At 44.9% G+C, this 21995-nt stretch overlaps 1 protein-coding gene and 1 pseudogene across 1 annotated transcript; one reads left to right on the plus strand and one right to left on the minus strand.

Annotated features, from left to right (window-relative positions):
* Positions 12792-14450, minus strand: LOC109946497. The gene has a single exon (XM_020554550.1). It carries the CDS (start codon positions 14448-14450, stop codon positions 12792-12794), a length of 1659 nt encoding a protein of 552 aa, XP_020410139.1.
* LOC18793465 lies at positions 17898-20182 on the plus strand (annotated as a pseudogene).

Genomic DNA, 21995 nt, shown 5'->3' on the forward strand with positions numbered 1-21995 from the left:
AGAGAGAGAGAGAGAGAGAGAGAGAGAGAGAGAGAGAGAGCTAAAAGCATGAACTTCTTACAGAGAGAAAAGGTTCAGAATAGGGAAGAGGAAAATTAGGAAGATTTCTATCTCAGGAAGAGAAAGAAAGCAATGGAAGTAGAAGACGGGGTGTCTTGAGTAAATTTCCAGTCGCTTGACAAAGCTTGGTCGCGCTCTGGATGATGGGTCTTTGTTGGGTAGAGGAAGCTCCTTTTATAGGCGCTTAGAACCCTAATTTTATCGATCCTTCATTCTCACTTTTCCTTCGCTTCTTTCCATTCAATCCTATTAAGGGTTCCAAGAGTTTTATGCAGCTAGACCTCTTTATAGGGGTGAGGCGCCACCCACTTTTCTCCTTGGTTTCATAATAGAGCTCGCAGAAGAAAAGAAGAAGGGATAGAGCATTTGCCCAACGGGTACTCCTCTTATGCACATGAATTTCCTTTGATTTCTGCAATGGCCTCTTGTTTGACTTGTTATGGAGCTTTACAAGGGCTAAATACGATACTAGATATTTTATAAGGCGCTGGGCTGGGCTTTTCCTAAGGTATTGGGTCGTTGGTACTCTATTTCCAGCGGTATATGAGTTTTGTTTTGTCAAGCTGCTGGAAGTAGCTCGTTTGCCTTGTTTTGGCAAGGTGTTGGGCGTTTTAACTAATGTGGGGTTTTCTAAGTGTTGCAGCAGACCCTTAGATATTCTCCTAAGGTATTGGATCACTTTTCTCTCTCTCATGCTAACCCATGTACTTGTGCCTGAGGAATGGACTTGAGTTTTAATGCCCTAAAGCGTCCCAAAACTTCCATTCCTTAAACCCTTAAAGGGCCTTGAGAGTGCTTGTACCCATCCATATCACAACCTTCTCAACAAGCCCCGAATATTTACATGCCTTGGGCCCACTTAAGCTTGTAGCATGGCTTGGAATTAGAATAGCGGTTCTTTTGCTTGGCATCACATGTTTATTTAGCATGTTTGTACTTGAGTTCTATTATGCAATAATAAGCTATGGCCGAGCCAAGTAGCACTTGACAGGTCAGTAAGCGTGAATTTAGAGAGCTGGTGCGTTTTGACTCTTTTGACGTGGCGGATCCGTGTGTTTGCTTGGTGTGGCGCGTGGCCCATAACTCGCGCAGGTGCATCCCACAAGTTCTCATATGTCCCAGTTGGGCTCCTTTTGCGGTTAAATATTTGTGCTGGGCTAGGAATGAGCCTGGGCCCAGCCTTTGGATTTTTGAATCTCAACAAAAGTGTCAAGGCAACAAAGATTTCTAATTTTTTGCTTTCAACTAACACACACAATATGGTTCTTGTTATCCTGCATTGATAAAATTACATATTTGAAATCAATAAGCAAACCTCTAATACCATATTACGAACATAATTACCATATAAGAGATCAAATAAATGCTTAAATTCCAAAACTCACCCAATTACTTCAAAAAGGGAGAAAGAAAAATAGACTTCCAAATAAATTTATTCAGCACTCTATTTAGTAATTTATTTTTGTGGATATCAGCATTATTTTATTCAAATGAACCAAAATGGAAAGACAGTAGAGTATGAACCTCATTTGTTAGAAACGGTAACTGATTTCAAGCCTTTGAGAAGGTGACCTTCACGAACAACGTAGCGTTTGCGTGAGTACTGTAGCCCAATCCAATTAGAACGAACGAGATAAAGCCAACCATTCATTCTTTGATTACTTTGCAACCTACCCGTTTCGAAAAACCTCGATTGTCAACAAATCCACCTATGTTGTTTCAATTCTGTGCCTTTTAGGCATTTTTATTAGACAAAAGAAATATGTTCAGAGAAAATAATATTTTAAAAAAACTTCAATTAAAGCACAAAAATTTATCCAGAGAAAAGTACACATAATAAACCAAACATATTTTCCCCATATTTTTATAGTTTTTCTTCACATCTTACAGCTTGGATACATATAGGATACTGTATTAAGTGTCCAAAGCAGAATTTTTACACCTTCATGAAAGCACATGCGTTTGTAACAAATATGCTCAAAATGAACCACACATTTGTTCCAAACAAAAATACTGAAAAGAACCAAAAATAATTTTCTCCAACGATGGTTTACTCCATGGTGATCCTGTCCCAGTTGTAGCTTAGGACAACACATCTTGCATACAAATGGAACAGGTCAAACCCTTTGTGTGCTTCTGCTTCCCTCATCTGCACTGCCTCATTAGAACCACTGCACCTTTGAAAACCTTTCCTTTTCGCAAGCCTAACCCTCACTTTCATTATTTTCACTGATCAAAGGTGTAATTTTACTTTTGTTTTCTCCTTCCCCAAGGTTTCTTCATACCATCTTAGACGTATCTTCTGACGTTTGATTTCCATCATCAATGCATCGTACTGCATCTGTTTGATACAAGCTGCATCATCGTGGTCTTCAGATGAAAACTTTATGCATTTTGCAGCTCATTCAACAACATCTTCAACTTTATTATTCCTTTGCGACAAAGGCTTCGCATTTTTTGGTTGAGTTGTTATAAGTATGGGGGGATTTTGATAGGTGAACACATTGTGAGTTTAGGGTTGTTTGGAGCAAGTGGTGGTGCAATGGGAGGTAAAATATTGAACTTTGGTGTTTATATAGCAATACCCATATTGATTTTACCCACCAAAATTAAACTGTTGACTTGGAGTGGGGAGCTGCAACTTTAGTTACCTTCATAACTGGTAATGTGATATCTGCATTATTAGTATCATAAACGCTATTTTCATTTTCTTTACTGGTGATATGCATTGATATTTACTATCATATTTGCCAAGATGAAACTGTTGACTTGGTCATATTCAAATGTAACTAAGTTACCTTCATAACTGGTGATGTGATATTTGCATTATTAGTATCATAAACGCTATTTTCATTTTCTTTACTGGTGATGTGCGTTGATATTTAGTATCATATTTACCAAGATGAAACTGTTGACTTGGTCATGTTCAAATGTAACTAAGCCATAATTGGTGATGTGATATTTGCATAATTATTGTCATCAAAAGTATTTTTATTTTTTTTGACTGGTGATGCGCGTTGATAATTAGTATCATAAATGCCAAGACCTGTTCGCCTCTAGTTGGGGCAAGAAGAGAAATTTGCCGCTTCCACCTTCATCGAGGTGTGTGAATTGTCCTTTCAGTCACACCGGTTGGCAAACGAAGACAATAATACATGTATATCCAATGTTTTCTTTGTCCACAAATAGTCGTACCGTGTTAATTGAATAAAGTAAGGCGACGACAGTTGGGAAACTTTCCAATATATAGAACCCGACACTTTCTTGTTGGTCCAGAAAGGACACCGTTAACTATTCCTCCAGATACCATTTTTACTCCCTCTTCTCCAACAACCCAGATGGACATCCCAAACTTGCCATGGTTATCGGTGCTGTTTTTGGTTGCAAAGCACTCCTCTGAAGATCTATACAGCATGTTGGGGACATACAAGTTATTTCAAGAAATGCTCAATGATCGTGAGGTTTGGCGAACTGTGTCAATAGAGAAGTACTAGTGGCACGAGGATTGGTACGGGTTTTTTTTTTTTTTTGGTTCAATTGGTATGGGTTTCATGAAGGCAAAATTGTTGAGTTCTTGTAAAAGTGCAAAAAACATAACAATCCAGAAATCACTCACAGACAAGCTTTTCATGACTTCTTCATATGCAAAGATGATGAGGCGGTCAACATGAGGGTGGCAACTATGGCAGGGCATATGGAATCCTGCTACATTGTTGGCTTGCTAGAGCTATTGAACCCTAGTGAGGGCAAGGAGGATGCAATGGAAAGTTTATGCCATCTAAGTAAAACCAAGAAAATTGACATGCAAGCATGCATGGATTCAATTATCTATCGACTGCTGAGGTATAGTTTGGGTGTGGTGACTCCTCCAACGCTTGCAAAGTTTACTGCTGACGAAAGTTATTTTCAAGAGTGCTTTCATTGTGAGGGTAATTGGGAGTAGTATTTATCATGGGACCGTAGGGTTAGTTACTCTTACGACGCAGAGTCTTGGAATTACTTTGAACTTGCAAATGGAAGAGGGAGCTGTTGATACTCAAAATGGCCCGGCCAATATTGAGTCCAACTTAGTGATTAGATGTGCTGGGTCTTCAGCAGGGAAGAGGGCTAAGGCCCTTGGTGAAATATAGGTTGATGGGAAACCTGCAGAAGACAAAGTGGGAGAAGCAATCGTTAAGCTTCGGACACCGGTGTGGTGCCGGCCGAAGGCTCTCCGATGCCTAAGTCAGTTACAAGTAGTAATTCTGGCAGAGTAACAGTAAAAGTGGGAGAATAGTTGTCCTTTGTACCTGGGTACTGTTCCCTATTTATAGGGAGGTGAGGGTAGGAGGTTTGCACAAAGTTCCAATGTGGGACTTTGTGCAAGTCGTCGTGGTGGCGACACGTGTCCTGGAGATTAGGTTTGGCAGTTGGGAGCTTCGGCAGGTGTCTGGCACCTCAGAAGTGTGTCTTCCTTCGGCACAGGAGAAGGCGTGGCTGCCTTGGTGCTAGTCACTTTGGTGCTGGGTCTGCTCGGTTCATTATGGTGCAAACAGTAGTCCCCCAAGTTCGCGGTCGAGAAGTAACTTCTGGGTTGGGAACTTGTGAGTTTTTATAATTGTAACTGAGCATTCCAGCTTCGTTGGGAGTCGTAGGGCACTCCTTAGTCCCCCAAGTTGGCAAGCTAGGAGTTGCGTCAACACATGGTAGCTGGGTACCGGGGTACTTGGGCATGTTGCAGATAAGATGGGAGCTGGGTCAGTAGGGGAGCCAGACCTTCGAAGGAGCCAGGTCTTGTGGAAAAATTCGGAGACTCCAATTCTTCCATGGCTCTCGCCGTTCGGCAAGGGTCTAGCTCCCTTCTTTTTTTTTTTTTTTTTTTTTTTTTTTTTTTTTGTGAATGGCCAGGCCATTTGGAAATTTTGGACTCTCCATAGTTCTTCCATGGCCCTTGCCGTTCGGCAAGGGTCTAGCCAATTTTTTTTTGTTTTTTTGTTTTTTTTTTTTGAGCTTCGGGAGCTAGGCCTTCGAGGGAGCCGGATCTTGAAAATTTTGGAGACTCTCAAAATTTTGCCATGGCCCTTGCCGTTCGGCAAGGGTTTAGCCATATACATATATTTTTTGTTTTGAATGGCCAGGCCTTCTTGAGTTGGGGCTTGGGCATGTGGAAAGAGTTGGGCCCGTGATGGGCTTCAGCAAGTAACAAGGCCTAGGGTTTTGGGAGGAGGAGGTATACAAATAAGAGGGTGGCCACCATGCCGTTCGGCATTTCCTCATTCGGCACCTTGGAGTAGAACAAATTCCTGGAATCCCCTTGCCGTTCGGCAAGTTCTTGGAGTCACGGTTTTGTGCTTGTATTGATTTTGGCTTCGGGTCAAGGGAACAATGCTTCGGCAAGCGGCACAAACTTGGAAGGGTTGGTGACGGCTGGCCAAACTTGGAAGGGGCTGGACAGCCTGTGGCGCAAAGAAACTGCTGGGGTGAAATTGCCGTTTGGTTGGAAACGGCTGGGCTGTTTTGGCTAGGCGTCGGGGTGGTGCTTCGGCAGCAAGACTCGGCAGGCTAGTTGGGTTGTGCTGTGCCGATCGGCAGGGTTGGTCCGAGGAGGTGTTGCTGTGCTGCGAGCACATCGGTAGTGGCTGGACACTTGCCGTTCGGCAAGGGTGATTGGGGAGCAGGGCTCGGTGTGAGCGAAGTCAGCGGGAAGAGATTGGCTTCGGCAATTGAGCTTGCCGTTCGGCAGGAGCCTTGGGGATGGCTGGAGTTGTGCTTCGGCAGTTGTGAGCACGGCTGCGGCAGTTGTGAGCACGGTTTTGGCACGGGTTGGCTTCGGCAGCAGCACGATTGTGATTTTTCTTCGGCAAGCCAAGGCATCAGCACCGAGTTGGATTTTGTTTTTGGCAAGGCAAGGTAGCAGCACCAATTTGGATTTTGAAGACCCTTGCCGTTCCGCAAGGGTGATTTGGCCTAGCTGGACGAGTTGGCGCGGTAGCTGGAGCATGGGGGAGCAAGGGTGAGTGGTGCTTCATTTTTGTTTGCTCAGCCCTTGCCGTTCGGCAAGGTTGAGGTTTGGTGTAATTGGAGCCGAGATCTTGTGTTGTTCGAGGTGCTGGACCTTCGACGCATCCGGGTGGAGTTAGACTGTCCATACTCGGCAGGTGAGTTATCCGTATGTTTCTGTTCGGGCCTTGTCGTTCGGCAAGCCCAGCTGAATTATGTTGTGAAATTGGTTTGGGTGTCTTGATAAAATTTGGGTCTTGGCCTTGTAGTAGGATTGGGCTTACGAAATAGGCTAGGACACGTGAAAATATGGGGACTCCATTTTGTTTTTGCACGGGCCTTGCCGTTCGGCAAGGCCCCTAAATTTCCCTCAATTTTTGTTTTTGGTTTGTGTATTTTGAAAATTGAATTTCAAATTGTGTGTAGGTACAAGGGATTTGGGAGGGAATATGAAAGGGTGCTAGGGTTTGTTCGTGAAACGAGGCGTGGGTACCCTTAGTTGGCTACAAATAGGAACTTGGAGTGGTGAAGGCACCACACTTGAGTTGAGTTGAGAAAAATTGTGAGAATTTGAAGGAGAGGAGAGGCGATTTCCGGCGATTAGTTTGTGGTGGTGCTTGTGGCTGAGGTGATTTCCGGCGAGTCGTTCGTGGTGGTGCGATTAGACCTCATTTCGCTTGACTTTTTGAATTGAAATGTATTGTTTTGCATGAACATGTTGAAGGCTAGGAAGAACACATTGAACATGAGCATGAACATGATGAACACGTTGAACATATGTATGAACATGTAGAATTCTTGCCTGGATACCAAAGAACATGTAGATTTGCCAAATTTTTGTTGTTGTGGTTCGATCCTCCTTGCATGTGCATTAGTTCCTTTTTCATGTTTTTTTTTGCAAATTGTAGATGTCTGAAAGTTCTGATAGAGAAAGTCCTGAGCCCCCTGCCTTTGGCGGGGATGACACTGAGAGTGAAGAGCCCAGCCAATATATTTGTTCTGAAGAGGAGAGTTCAGAGACAGAGGGTATGGTAGAAGGAACCATAGAAAGTAGGATGATAGGGCCTGGGGGTGAGAGGGCTGAGCCATCGGGAGACTCTGGGTCGGCTGCATATAGGGAGATGCAGAGAAATTATATAGAGTTAGAGGCTATAGCAAATCGGGTTCTAGCCTTGCCTCAAACGCAAGAAGTGGGTTCGAGCAACCAGGCATCACCATCAAGGTCTGTGGGTATAGCCGTGGCTTCGGTATCAGAGGGATTAGACATCCGGGTTGGTGTCCCGTTGTCGCGGCGGAATACACTTACAGAAGCGAAATTGGCCCAGCTACGAACAGATTTTTGTGTGCCAGCCTATGTGGGCTTGAGGTTACCCACTGAGGCCGATATAGTCAGATATCCTTCGGATGGCTCCGTGATGATTTTTACGGATATGTATCGGCACGGCTTCAGACTACCGTTTCATCCGTGGGTTCAGATGATGTTGGCCAAGTTGGGGTATGCACCGGGGCAGTATAATCCCAACTTTTGGATTCTTCTTCATGGGGTGTATATTGCCTGGTGGTTGGCTGGGTTAGGGGAGCCAACGTTTGAGCAATTCATGTACCTGTACTCCATTTCGAAGCAGCAGGGGAATTTTGGCTGGGTACAGGCCAATTGCCGAAAGGCGAAGGAGAGGGGTTATTTTATTGGACACAAGCCCACAACGCAAAAGTCCTGGAGGAACAGGTGGTGCATGGCCTACGGGGACTGGGAGAGTCCTCCAGGGAAGAGCGTTGTCCAGCACATTCCTACCCACTTCCAGTCTATAGGTCCTTAGCCCCATCCCTTAAGATTGTCTAATGCTTGATTGTGTTGTCTTGGCTCCTATTTTTGGTTCTGTATTTTGTCTGTGCCAGTATAAATGGCTAAGTAGTATCTGACCTTTGGTGCAGGTTCAGTGAAGTGGGGGCCTATCTCCAAGGAGCAGGAAGACGAGGTTGAGTGGGTGAGGGCGCAGTTGTCGGAGACTGAGCGTGAGTGCGGGAACCTAGTCACGCAGAAGAATTTGTTTGAGTCCGGACTCCTTCAAGGAAGTAAGTACCTGGGTCACATTTATGAGTTGTGTGCTGGGCCTTTTGTGGTTGTGACTAATGTAGTTGTTTTGTTTGTTTGGACAGTGGCTGGCATCATAAGGGGGAGCACGAAGGTGGCCGTAGACATTGATGAGGCCGAGATGCAGAAGCGGCTGAGGGAGTCTCGGGCCAAGAAAGCTGAGAAGAGTGCTGGAAAACGACCCAGGGATGATGACGAGGGTCGGGTCGCGGACGTGCTGGGGAAAAGGAAAGCCTTGGAGGAGGCTCATCAGCATGTGATGGGGTCAGGGCCGAGACTTCCGCCCTTTGATCTGCAGGCACCGCCGAAGCTACCCTTCGGCATGGAGGACGTGTTCGCTGAAGGGGTAGAGAAGGTAGACTTCGGCAGGCTACGCCAGCAGAAGAAGGAGGTCAACCTGGCGATGCACCGGCAGGAGGTGCCTTTAGTGAACGTTTTCCTGGAAGGCGTGAAGAGCGACCCTGAGGCTCTAGCGAGGACTCCAGCTTCTTCCTTCATTGACCGGGCCCAAAAGACGATCCTCACCTCTGCCTATGTAAGTGTTTAGGTCCTTTTTGAATGTATTTGTGTTGGAGTATTTATGTGTGGATTGACTAACATGGTGTTTGTTTTGCAGGCCTTTGGCGAGATGTACGTCAGCATGGCCAAGGCTGACAAGGAGATCCAGAGGCTGAAGAGGCGGGATGAGCTAGCCAAGAGCAAAATGGCGGAGGCGCAGGAGGCCATCCGAGAGAAGAACGCCTTGCTGGTTCAAAAGGCGGCCCTGGCCAAGGAGGTGGAGGAGCTGAAGAGATCGAGGGCCGAGGAGGTGGCTGCTGCCCGAGTCGAGGCGATTGAGTCCTTCCGATCCTCAGAGGAGCTGAAGAGCTACATCATGGACCGACTGGTTGATGAGCAGCTTCGCTGGGAAGATAGGTTGGTTAGGTTCAACCCCTCGGTGGAGATTAACTTTGACACCAGTGGCGAGCCTCCTGCACATACCCCTCCTGCTGATGCTAGCGCCCCGACACCAAAGGCTGAGCCGGCCAGTGAGAATGCCCCGTCGACCGAGTCTTGAAGGCGTTGCCTTCGTTATATTTTACAGTGATTTTGTACTTTAGTGATTGTGTTGGAACACTGCTTATTTTGTTTATGTATGAACACTTGTCCTTGCCTGGAGCAAGGGTGTTTTTATTTATGATATGAGACTTGGTTTGATATCAATTGTGTTAGTAAAAATGATAACAATGTGAGTGTATGAGAATGAGCCGGAGTCAGGCATTTCATTGAAATAGATGCCGAAAGGCAGAAGGTACAAGTGGTCTAGGGTCTAGATACCTTACTTCTACCTTACAGTAAATAATCAAGACCAAAGTATTATCCTAGGGTCTAGATATGTTTACTTGTAATAATACTTGAGGTGGTCAGCATTCCACGGGTGAGGCAGCGTCTTGCCTGTGGAATCACGAAGCTGATAAGTGCCGGGGCGGCAGATTTTGATAATCTCATAAGGACCTTCCCATGTAGGGCCGAGGGTACCTTCGCTGGGATTTTTGGTAGCCAAGGAAACTTTGCGCATGACCCAGTCCCCCATTTTGAAAGCACGGGGCTTGACTCGGGAGTCGTAATATTTGGCGATCCGTTGTTTGTACGCGACATTACGCATGTTCGATTGGTCCCGGAGCTCGTCAATGAAGTCGAGGTTGAGGGCCAACTGCTCGTCATTGGCCGTGGCATCGTAAGTGGAGGTTCGGTATGTGGGCTGGCCAATCTCTACCGGAGCCACGGCCTCGGTTCCAAATGATAGGGAGAACGGCGTTTCACCCGTGGATGTGCGGAAAGTGGTGCGGTAGGACCAGAGTACTTCTGGGAGTAGTTCTGGCCAGCAGCCCTTGGCTTTGTCAAGTTTTGTCTTGAGGGTCTTCTTGATAATTTTGTTCACGGCTTCGACCTGGCCATTGGACTGAGGATGGGCTGGGGAGGCGAAACACAGACGAATCTTGAGGTTGGAACAAAATTGTTTGAATTTGGCGTTGTCAAATTGCCGGCCATTGTCGGTGACGATGGAGTTAGGGATGCCGAAGCGACATACAATGTTTTGCCACACAAAGGATTCGATGCGAGCCGCAGTGATGGTGGCCAAGGCCTCGGCCTCAGCCCACTTGGTGAAGTAGTCTACGGCCACGACTGCATACTTGACTTGGCCCTTGCCCTCTGGCATAGGTCCAATGAGATCCAGTCCCCATTGGGCAAATGGCCAAGGGCTGACGATGGCAGTCAACGGTTCAGCCGGGAGTTGTGGAATGTTGGCAAATCGCTGACACTTGTCGCATTTCTGGGTGAATTCCTGGGCGTCAGTGTGGAGCGATGGCCAGAAGTATCCTTGGCGGATTGCCTTATGGGCCAGCGAGCATGCGCCCGAGTGGTTACCGCATATGCCTTCATGGATTTCTCGGAGGACATAGTGACCCTCCTCTGGAGTCAGGCATCGGAGGTAAGGAAGGCTGAAACCCCGCTTGTATAAGGAGCCGTTAATGATCAGGAAACGGGCAGAGCGATGGCGAACGCGTCATGCTTCTGCCGGATTAGCCGGTAGTGTTTGGTTCTGTAAGAACTGGAGGATGGGGTCCATCCATGTAAGGCTGTGATCAATAGTGCAGATGAGTGGGGCTTGTGTGCTGGGCTGGGCCAAAAACTCGATGTGGATGTGGCGACCCATTCCTTGTTCCAAGGCTGATGCCAACCTGGCTAGTGCATCGGCATGGCTATTCTCGGAGCGCGGCACTTGCCTGATAGAGTGGGCGTGGAAGGTCGCCAGCAAGTGCCGAGCGCGCTAGAGGTAGGCCGTCATAGAGGCATCCTTAGCCGTGAAGTCCTGGTTGACCTGGTGGACCACGAGTTGTGAATCGCTGAATATCTGAATTTGCCTGGCGTCCATCTCTTTGGCTAATCGAAGACCAGCTAAGAGTGCTTCATATTCGGCCTCATTGTTGGAGGCTTGGAATTTGAAGCGAAGGGCGTACTCGAGGGCAACCTTGTCTGGGGAGATGAGAACAAGGCCGGCCCCACAGCCCTGGGCATTAGAAGAGCCGTCTACGAATAAGGTCCACAGGGGCTAGGTTAGGTCGAGATTGCCTTCGGTGGGGGTTTGGTCCTGGCTGGGAGGGGGATTGGGTTCGGTTATGGGCTGGATGGCTGCCGAAGCTTGAGGCTCCGTGAATTCGGATAAGAAGTCAGCAACGGCCTGTCCCCTCATAGCCGGGCGGGGTTTGTAATGAAGATCAAACTCGCCCAGTTCAATGGCCCATTTGACCAGCCTCCCAGAAGTTTCTGGGTTCTGCAACACCTGTCGGAGTGGTTGGTTGGTTAAGACATGGATGGTGTGAGCTTGAAAATATGGTCGGAGGCGTCTTGCTGAGACGACCAGGGCAAACGCCAATTTTTTGATGTCCGGGTACCGAACTTCGGCATCTTGCAATGCTTTACTAACATAATGCACTGGGTGTTCCGCGTTGTCTTTTGATCGGATGAGCACAGAGCTAACAGCCGAAGCTGAGATGGAGAGATAAATCACGAGGATGTCTCCGTGCTCAGGGGTTGACAATAAAGGGGCCCGGCCCATATACTCCTTGAGCTCGCTGAAAGCCGTGTCGCATTCAGCAGTCCAGGTGATGTTTCTTTTGGTGCCTTTAAGGGCCTTGAAGAATGGGGCGCAGCGGTCAGTGGCTTTGGAGATAAATCTGGTCAGGGCTGCGACACGCCCTGTAAGGCTTTGGATATCTTTGACCGTCTTAGGTACCGTCATGTCTAAGATGGCCTGGATCTTTTCTGGATTGGCCTCAATACCTCTCTGGCTGATCATGAAGCCCAGAAATTTGCCGGAAGCCACCCCGAATGCACATTTGGTGGGGTTAAGCCTCATTTTGTACTGCTTCAGGATGGTGAACATGGCGGAGAGGTTAGGGATGTGTTGGTCAGCCGTGCGACTCTTGACTAGCATGTCATCGACATAGACCTCCATGGTATTGCCAATCAAGGGGGCGAAGAGGTGGTTCACCAGACGCTGATAAGTAGCCCCGGCGTTTTTGAGGCCAAAGGGCATCACCTTATAGCAGTAGAGGCCGCGGTCCGTAATGAAAGAGGTGTGGGCCTGATCTTCGGGGTGCATGAAGATCTGGTTGTAACCTGAATAAGCATCCATGAAGCTAAGGAGGGCGTGGCCGGCTGTGGCGTCGACTAGCTGGTCAATGCGGGGTAGCGGGAAGCTATCCTTTGGGCAAGCCCGATTAAGGTTGGTGTAGTCGACACACATGCGCCAGCCCTTTCTTGGCTTGCGGACCATCACGACGTTAGCCAGCCATGTAGGATAATCAACCTCCCTGATGAATCCGATGTTGCTCAATCGATCAACCTCCGCCCTTATGGCCTCATAGCGCTCGGGATCATAAGCGCGGCGCTTCTGTCGGACTGGTCTGACGGCAGGATTGACGCTAAGCCTATGGGATATGATGTCTGGTGATATGCCAGGCATGTCATTGTAGGACCATGCGAAGACTTCGGAGTTGAGGCGGAGGAAGGCGACCAGGTCAGAGCGAAGTTCTGGCGAGATGGAGGTGCCGATCCGGACTTGTCGATCCGGGATATCGTCATGGAGGGTAACCAGCTCCAGGTCCTCCATGGGTTAAGCCTGTGGTGCGATGGACTCCTCCCTTGGGTCTTCAGGTGGTTCTGTGCCAGCTTGAGGAGGGGCGGGAGCCATGGTTACCGAAAGGGCCTCGCTCCTAGGTTGGCGATTGGTGGATTTTACTGCTGAAGCATAGCAGCTTCGGGCCCCGAGTTGGTCGCCGCGCACCGTGCCTGGGCCATTAGGAGTGGGAAACTTCAACAGCAGCATATGCGTGGAAATAAAAGCTCTCATTTGGGCCAGGGCTGGGCGGCCGAGGATGACGTTGTAGGCTGTGGGGCAATCGACGATAAGGAAGGGGGTAGTGATCGTCGTCCGCTGGGGTGCGGCCCCAATTGAGATAGGGAGATGAATGCTGCCAATGGGCTGGACCACATCACCCGAGAAGCTCACAAGGGGTGTGATGCTTCGGTCGAGTAGGTGAGGCGGGACCTGGAGTTCATTGAAGGCTTCGGCAAACATCACACTGACCGAGCTGCCAGTGTCCACCAGGATACGCCCAACGTCGAAGTTAGAAATGTCAGCCCGGATAATGAGTGGATCGTCATGGGGGAGGATAACACCACGCTCCTCCTCCTCGCAGAAGGTAATGGGGGCCCAGCCAGTCCTGTGGGTCTTTGGCAAGCGTCCCTGCTCGGTGCTGAAGACCTGGTGCGCATAGGTGGAGCGGACATAATGTTTGATGGAGTTGTTGGAGGTGCCAGCCAGGGTAGGACCTCCGCTGATGGTGGAGATCATGTTGATTTGTCGTTGGTGAGGGTTAGGCGGGGCTGGTATGTTGCGTACATAGTTGTCCAGCTTTCCCTCGCGGATGAGCCCTTCAATTATGTTGCGCAAGGCAACACAAGATTCGGTGTCATGGCCGCTGAATTGATGAAAGCGGTAGAAGACACCCGTGTTTGGCAGGGGCTTGCTAGATGGTCTCCGGGGGGGTGGCTTGGGGATGATAGGAGCTTCACGCACCAGGACATTCTCGTAGGTGGTGTTGAGGGTGGTAAATACTTCGAACCTGGGCCTGGGTGTGAATGGAAGTGGGGCCCGATCAGCAGGTCTAGGAGGGTTGCCTCCACTAGAGTAGTGGTGGTTGCCATGTCTGCCACGTTTGTTATTACCGAAGGGATGCTGGTAGCTATCCTTCCGCTTATGTTGTTGGTTGTCCTGGGCACTCGGGGCAGGGGTAGAATGCTGAGGTGGGGCTGGGGCGGGTGCTGAAGCAGGTGGAGGATCAGCGAAAGCGTTGCGCATCAGGTTAGCTGGGCCACGCTTGGAATTGAAGTATTCGGCCTTAGCATGGACCGCTGCCTGCTTCATCAGCTCTGCATATGTGTTCCAACTGTTGCTATGAACAAGGTAGCGGAAGTTGGACTCGCGGAGGCCGCTCTTAAAAGCGCCGAACGCAGCGCGATCGTCAGTGTCTGGGCAGCGGGAGTACTCATGACTGAACCGAGCTGCATATTCCCGAAGGGGTTTGTCCTCAGCCTGCCTAAGCATATACAAGTCGTCGGCAGAGTATAGGCGATCAGTTTGGATCATAAAATGGTCCAGGAACGTCTGCTTGAGACTATCGAAGGAGTTGATGTGCGGGGGTGGAGCCTGTAGAACCAATTCAGGGCCGCGCCGCTGAGGTGGAAGGGAAAAGGAGGCACATGCCTTCATCAGTGAGGCCTTTGCACCCAAGGGCAGACTGGAAGGAGTGGATGTGGGTGAGAGGGTCCTCCGTGCCAGTGTAGAAAGCGATGCGGAGTGGCTAGATATCTTTCTCCTGGTGGTAGTGGAGGATGCGTTCGGTAAAGGGCCCTGGTCGTGGTTTTGCCCAGAGGGGTTGATGGCTGCGTTGTTGTTCGCTTTCCAGGCGCCGGACCTTTTCAAAGAGAAGCCTCATGGCCGGGTCGGCATGAGGAAGAGTTTCAGGTGCCAAAGGCCTGGGGGCGGGGCAGACAGGGACTGGGGATTGTTCCCAATTTTTCAGCTCCCCGGTGTGGTAATTTGGCCAGGTCTCTGAATTATAAAATTCCCAAGTATCCGAGTCCCCGACACCTTCCTCGTCGGGTATGCGGACGGGGGCTGGCGAAGGGCCCAGGTGTGTCACCCGTGGGTCTTCGAGGTTGACAGGGATAGGGATCGGCCTTGGCTGACGGTCCGAGAGGCGATCCCTGCAATCTTGGTAGATCCTGTAAATACGTATGGAATTTCCCCCTAATTTCGGGATTTTTCCTACATTTGAAACTATTTTTGCAACAAAAAAAAAAAAGTTGAATAAAGTAATCCGGAAATCTCTTTTCACTAACATAATGATTTAAATATCGAATTTAAAAGGAGAAATAAGTGTAGGGTTTTTCCCATATTGATTATAACCCAATAGGAAATTTCCCCTTTATTTTCTGATTTGTCCTGCATTTTTATGATTTTTGCAACAAAAAAAAAAGAATAAAGTAATCCGGAAATCCCTTTTCACTAACATAATGATTTAAATATAAAAATTAACCAAAAACTCCTTGCGAAGTAACCAAAAACTCCTGACGAAGTATTCTTCCCCACAGATAATTAGGAATTCCCCCCTTTTTCATATTTTTCCTGCATTTTTTACGAATTTTGCAAACAAAACAATTAAAATAATCAAGAAATGCCAAGTGGCAGTACTAGAGTGGGGAGCTGCAAACCTCAACGACACGCGGCGCATTCCCATGCCACCACACGCCACTTTTTCAATTTTTTATTCATTTTCACTTAAATATTCATTTAAAAATCGAATTTAAGGGGGAAAAATTCCTCCGGGATCGTGACGAGATTTCCTTCGATGACATATCCGGAAAAAGGCCGCAGCATACAAATTTGGATATAGGATTAGTGTGATCGAACAAATAAGAGTGTAAGGTTTACTAGTGTTTTCATTTGCATCATCCACGTCTAGAGTTCGCTCCCTAATTTTATTTTTCAGTGACTCCTAAACTCAGTATTGTATTTTCCGTATAAAGTATTCTTCCCCTTATATACTTAGGAATTTCCTCCATTTTTTTTTTCAGATTTTTCATGCATTTTTTTTCGAATTTTGCAACAAAAACAAAAAACGAATAAAATAATCAGGAAATGCTAAGTGGCGGCGCTGGAGTGGGGAGCTGCAAACCTCAGTGACACGCGGCGCATTTTCATGCCACCACACGCCACTTTTCTAATTTTTTAAATTCATTTTCATATGCATCGGCTCCCAATACTTTGGTTCTTAAGTACTTTTAACAACTGATATCTGTGGCTAAAAGTCAATTTTCACATAGTGGCTAAGTGACTCATCGCTTCATAATGGTAGATTTGAAAGCTTGAGGGCCAACGGAAAGAATTGGAAGAGAGTGGGCTGTTGCCCTCCACGTTTCATATTCCTTTTTTATTTTTCTTTTTTTTTTTTAATATTATAAGGACAAAAATGTAAAATTCTTATATGTTTTTGAATAATTTCATTTAGAGGGGTGTATTCAATTAGGATTGTATACGATTTTGAAAGTTTTTTTTTTAAGTGACAGATTTTCTGGAATTATATAACTCCTATAGGTTTTACTATAGACTTCCATACTTTTGTATGAACTTTTGTTATAGATTCAGATATATTTGTATAGACTTCCCAATACTATTTTCTTTTATCGCTCTTTCTTCCCAACACTATTTGCTTTAAACTATCTTGACCTAGCCACTAGTCGACCATCCCTTTTTTTTTTTCCCCCTCCAAATTCTTCCTCTACTTGTGTGCACAACAATGAATTTTCCTTTGAATTCTCCATGAGTTGGAAACTTTCATACCTAAACAATGAATTTCCCTTTGAATTTTCCATGAGTTGGAAACTTTCATACCTAAACAATGAATTTCCCATGAGTTGGAAACTTTCATACCTAAACAATGAATTTCCCATGAGTTGGAAACTTTCACACCTAAACAATGAATTTTCCTTTGAAATTTCCACGAGTTGGAAATTTCCATTTGATTTTGTTCACGAACAACAAACTCTTCGTCCAAAAATTCAATTTAAAAAAAAAAAAACCCTTTGTCCAAAAAGCAAGGGCCCTATCATCTGGTTGTGTTATCGGTGATGGAAATATATCTCAACCTTTCGCCACCTTGATGTTGGCTTCACACCGAGAGATCTCCAAGGGAAACTTATTGGAGATCGAGAAATCTCTAGCCGAGCTTTCCTCCCAGCAACTCCAACTGGTTGATTTGAAGAAATCACTAATAGAGGAGCTTTGCTTAATACATGACGCTTGTAACCACCCAAGGTTAGTGCATGGCTTAGTGCATTGTTTGCCAAACGATGGAAAAAAATTTAACACAGAGAGGAAGAAAAAAAAAAACGTCATATGAAGTCTTTGGGGTGGAGGTTGGACTTATGTTGGCCTTTATTATTTATACCTAAACCCTACAAATTCTCCAAACTCCAACACTTAATTAAATCCTTCCAAATCTATCTTCTTGGTAAATTTATTTGGACTTTTTCCAAGTCCTAATTGAATACACCCACATTTAGATGGATATTTTAAAAGTTCAAATAAGTCTAAATTGAATACACCTAAACCGTTATAGACTTTTTAAAAGTTTGTATAAATCCAAATTGAATACACCCGGATTTTTAAAATCTTTTTAAACGCTCTAGAATCCTTATTGAATACAACCCCCTTAGTTTTTTGGCATTGACAATTTATGAGTTTGCAGCACATAATATACGATTATTTTGATGAAAATTATGTACCTAAAGTTGGGAAAATAAAAGCCAGTCCCTTAAAAAAAAAAAAAAATTAATTAAAAAAAAACCTTGACTATTTGGTATGCTCTACTCACATGCAGGTCGCATAACTGTTCGGTACACCAAAGTGAACGTTCCAAATTGTAATATATTTTGGAAGCGTGTATATCAAAAGTTTCTGGAAAATGATTCAAGCATTAGTGGACCAGAGCAATGAACATATCAAGCCAATGCTTTTCGGTTCAAGACTATCAACCAACAGTGTTCTCTTTGGAAGGCATGCTTGACTAAGGCCAATACGAACCCACAAAGTGGCTCAACAAAATTTGAATAAAATAATCAGGAAATGCCAAGTGGCGGCGCTGGAGTGGGGAGCTGCAAACCTTAGTGACACGCGGCGCATGCCAATGCTGCCACACACCACTTTTCTAATTTTTTATTCATTTTCATACGCATCCGTTGCTAAAAGTCAATTTTCACATAGTGACTAAGTGACTCATCACTTCATAATGGTAGATTTGAAAGCTTAAGGCCAAGGGGAAAGAATAGGAGGAGAGTGGGCCGCTGCCCTCCACGTTTCATATTCCTTTTTTTTTCTTTTTTTTAATATTATAAGGACAAAAATGTAAAATCCTTATATGTTTTTGAAGAATTTCATTTGATTTTTTGGCATTGAAAATTTATGAGTTTGCAGCACATAATATACGATTATTTTGATGAAAATAATGTACCTAAAATTGGGAAAATAAAAGCTCGTCCCTTGAAAAAAAAAAACTTCTGTTTGTTTGGTATGCTTTACTCCAGACGCAGGTCGCCTGACTGTTCGGTACACCTAAGTGAACGTTCCAAATTGCAATATATGTTCTTGCTCACCACTAGTACGTAGCATGCAGTCGGCAAACCTTTTAAACCTTAAACTATAGCCCGATCCAAATTAACAAAATAAACGCCAAATCGGAGATGGGATTTGAGCGTGAGCATATTGTGCTGCTTCCCATGATAGCTAAGGGTCATCTCATACCATTCTTGGCACTAGCAAAGCAAATGCAACAAAAAACAGGGTTTACCATCACCATTGCCACAACCCCACTCAACATTCAATACCTGCAAGCTACCATTTCCTCAACTTCGTCATCATCAAACACTCAATCACACTCCAACAATTTTGACATCAACTTGGCTGAGCTTCCATTCTGCAGCTCAGACTTTGGCTTACCCCCAGACACTGAGAACACAGAGAATTTGTCTATGAAACATATTGGAGATCTTTGTGCTGCAACAGTGAATCTTGAAGGTCCTGCTCGCCGCCTGATCTTGGATATCATTGAAAAAGAAGGCCGGCCGCCACTTTGTATTATCTCTGATATTTTCTTTGGATGGGCTACTCATCTTGCAAAGAGCTTAGGCACTGAGAATGTGACTTTCACAACATGCGGTGCTTATGGCAGTGCAGCCTTCATGTCCATTTGGCTTAACCTCCCACACCGTTCCACAGCTTTATGCGACGGCTACTTCACGCTACCCGGGTTTCCAGATCAGTCTCGTTTTCATATCTCTCAGCTGGACCACTATTTAAGAGCAGCAAAAGGTACAGATTTTTGGCCAAAATTTTACCAGTCCCAGCTTTCGCTTTCTACCAAATCTTTTGGTTGGTTGTGTAACACAGCTGAGGAAATTGAGCCACTTGGATTGGAGATTTTGAGGCATTACTTTAGGCTTCCTGTTTGGTCCATTGGACCTCTTATTCCCAAAGATGCTCTCAAGAACTCATCCACTTCGGATTTAAGAGTTTCAAGGCAACCTGCTGAAAAATGCATGGAATGGCTGGACTCACATGGTTCAGATTCTGTTGTTTATATTTCCTTTGGTTCTCAGAACACAATCAGTGAAACACAGATGATGGAATTGGCTATTGGGTTAGAAAAAAGTGGAAGGGCTTTTATTTGGGTCATTAGGCCTCCAGTTGGGTATGATATATGAAGGGAGAATTCAGAGCTGAATGGTTGCCTCCAGGGTTCGAAGATCGAATGTGTAAAAGCAAGCAAGGCTTGTTGGTGCACAACTGGGCACCACAGTTGGAGATTTTGTCACACAAATCCACGGGGGCATTTGTAAGTCATTGTGGGTGGAATTCAGTGCTGGAGAGCCTAAACCAAGGAGTTCCGATTATAGGGTGGCCTTTGGCAGCCGAGCAGGCGTTTAACTCAAAGATGCTGGTGGAGGAGATGGGTGTGAGTGTGGAGCTGACAAGGGGAGTGCAGAGTGTTATTGTTGGCAAGGAGGTGAAGAGATTGATAGATTTGGTAATGGACAAAGGTGGCGAAGGAGGAGAAATGAGGAAAAAAGCTGGTGCAATTAAGGCGCAGATAAGAGCAGCAATAAGAGAGGAGGCTGAATTCAAGGGATCTTCTGCAAAGGCAATGGATGATTTTCTTGAAACCATCCTATCAGCAAGACAAGAACATAAATCTATTATTGGTTAGATATCTTTACTAAATTTTTCTGATCCATTTATCTTTTCCCTTACTTCAAGCCTCTTGTTCAACTAATTGCGTTGTATTACCTTGTTATAAGGTTGAAGATGAACAACCCATCAATTTTCATATGCAGCCCATGTGGAAGGTAAAGAAAGCGGGTCTGCCACATTAGGACCACTCTCTGGGGCCAAAGCTACATTGGGACTAGTGTGGTCTCAAGTTTTTTTATATTTTAAAAGTAATATATTGTTATGTATTTTTATATGTATATTATTTGAAGTACTTTGTATTTTGATATGTATTCATATGTGTTGTGATGGACCTATTAAGACACAAGGTGTCTACTTGCTTGGCTGGTGGTGTTGCACTTTAGGTGTGCAGATTACCTTATTTCTATTTTCAGTATTTAAGTAAATGTCTTTGTCCTTTTATTTTCATTTACTTAAGTTTACAATGTAAATTAGGAAGTACCCCTTATTGGATTCAAATAAAAATACTAGAAAATCAAATTCTCACCAAATCAAAATTTGAAAAATCAATTTTAGTGCAAAATACGATTTAGGCTAAAAATGATGGTTCATTAAGTCAATATATATTTCATGCTAAAATCTCATAAAATCAAGTTTTCTTATTTGATGTGTAAAGAATAAAAGCCGCCAAAAATTATATTGAGAAAATGATTATTCCGAAAAAACCATTTTTCATACTTAGATAATATTTTTACATAAAATATTTTTTCATGTATGATATAAATTTATGAAGGGACCTAAGGTTTTTTTTAATTTGTGAAATTTTGATTTTTTTTCTTTCTATTGGGTTTAATGGGGGAAAAAGCTTTAAAGATATTTGCTAAATCGCTACTCTTTGTCTATCTCTTGCAATTTTTCTTGTTCAGAATGTATTTGTCTATTCCTTTGTCGAGGACAATTATGATTATAACCAATAAGCAACATAATTCTTGACATATGTGAAATATATATTATTTTTCGTATGTATTGTGAGTTCGAATTTTTGATTCTTTATAATTTGTAAGAGACCTCTACACACATGAAATCATAACTTCGCCACTGCAACTCTCCCATCTTTCCGTAAGCTCCTGATCCTTTTTTTTAATAAAAAATTTCCAACAGCTACTCCAAAAAAGTTGCTGTTTCATTTATTTTTAATTCCAACATATACAACGGGAAAAATTCATATCTATACTAAATCTAACTCTGGATCAACCTAGCTAGCCTGTTTGAACTTTTGACATAGAAGCATTTCTGGCAGAGCTTTCCTTTTCCTTTTTTGTCCTGTTGATTTCAGCTTAAACATAAAACCCAAATATTTAAGTACAAGTCACGTTCCTGTTTTACAATAGTATAATATCTTCAGCAGAAAACGATTTCCTGCGTTCATTAAAACACGCACAGGACATTTCACTAGTACTACGTTGTTGAGAGTATTTTTTTAATAATTTAATGGTAATTAATCACCAATTAAGTGTGGTGAGCAAAAATATTCTCATATGACATTATCAACGAATTTATTAGCCAATCTCGTGTAGTCTTCGCATTGCAAATTAATGGTGAGTAAGAACCAACTGGAGTTGCGCTTAGCCTGAGTCTTGATGGAGACACAACGGGAGACCTCCTATTTCTTTGGTCTGCCACGACACCTTTTTGGTGAATGGCAGGCAGAGAACTGAATAATAGGCATAATATCAAAGGGCTCAGAGGTTGCTGAACCTTGGGAGACTGGGGGAGGTGCCTGAGAGATGGGATCATTTAACGCTGGAACCACATGGGCCACAGTGATGTCTGGCTCATTCAGTGAAACTGACGGAACACGCGGCGCAGCAGTAGAACTCTCAGACTGACATCGAAGATAGGCCACTGCATCAAGCACTGTGTCATTGTTTGGGCCAAAATCTTGTTCATCCAATCCAACGCTACAGGCCTAGAATAATAAGGACAAAAACGCTGGGCCTAAAAAGTCTGGATTCTGAAAATAAACAT

This window comes from Prunus persica, chromosome G1 (genome assembly GCF_000346465.2).
Source record: "Prunus persica cultivar Lovell chromosome G1, Prunus_persica_NCBIv2, whole genome shotgun sequence".
NCBI classification, from domain to species: Eukaryota; Viridiplantae; Streptophyta; class Magnoliopsida; order Rosales; family Rosaceae; genus Prunus; species Prunus persica.

Coding starts and splice junctions, on each gene's coding strand:
- LOC109946497 (XM_020554550.1), bottom strand. CDS start 14,450: ATGAAGGCATGTGCCTCCTTTTCCCTTCCACCTCAGCGGCGCGGCCCT.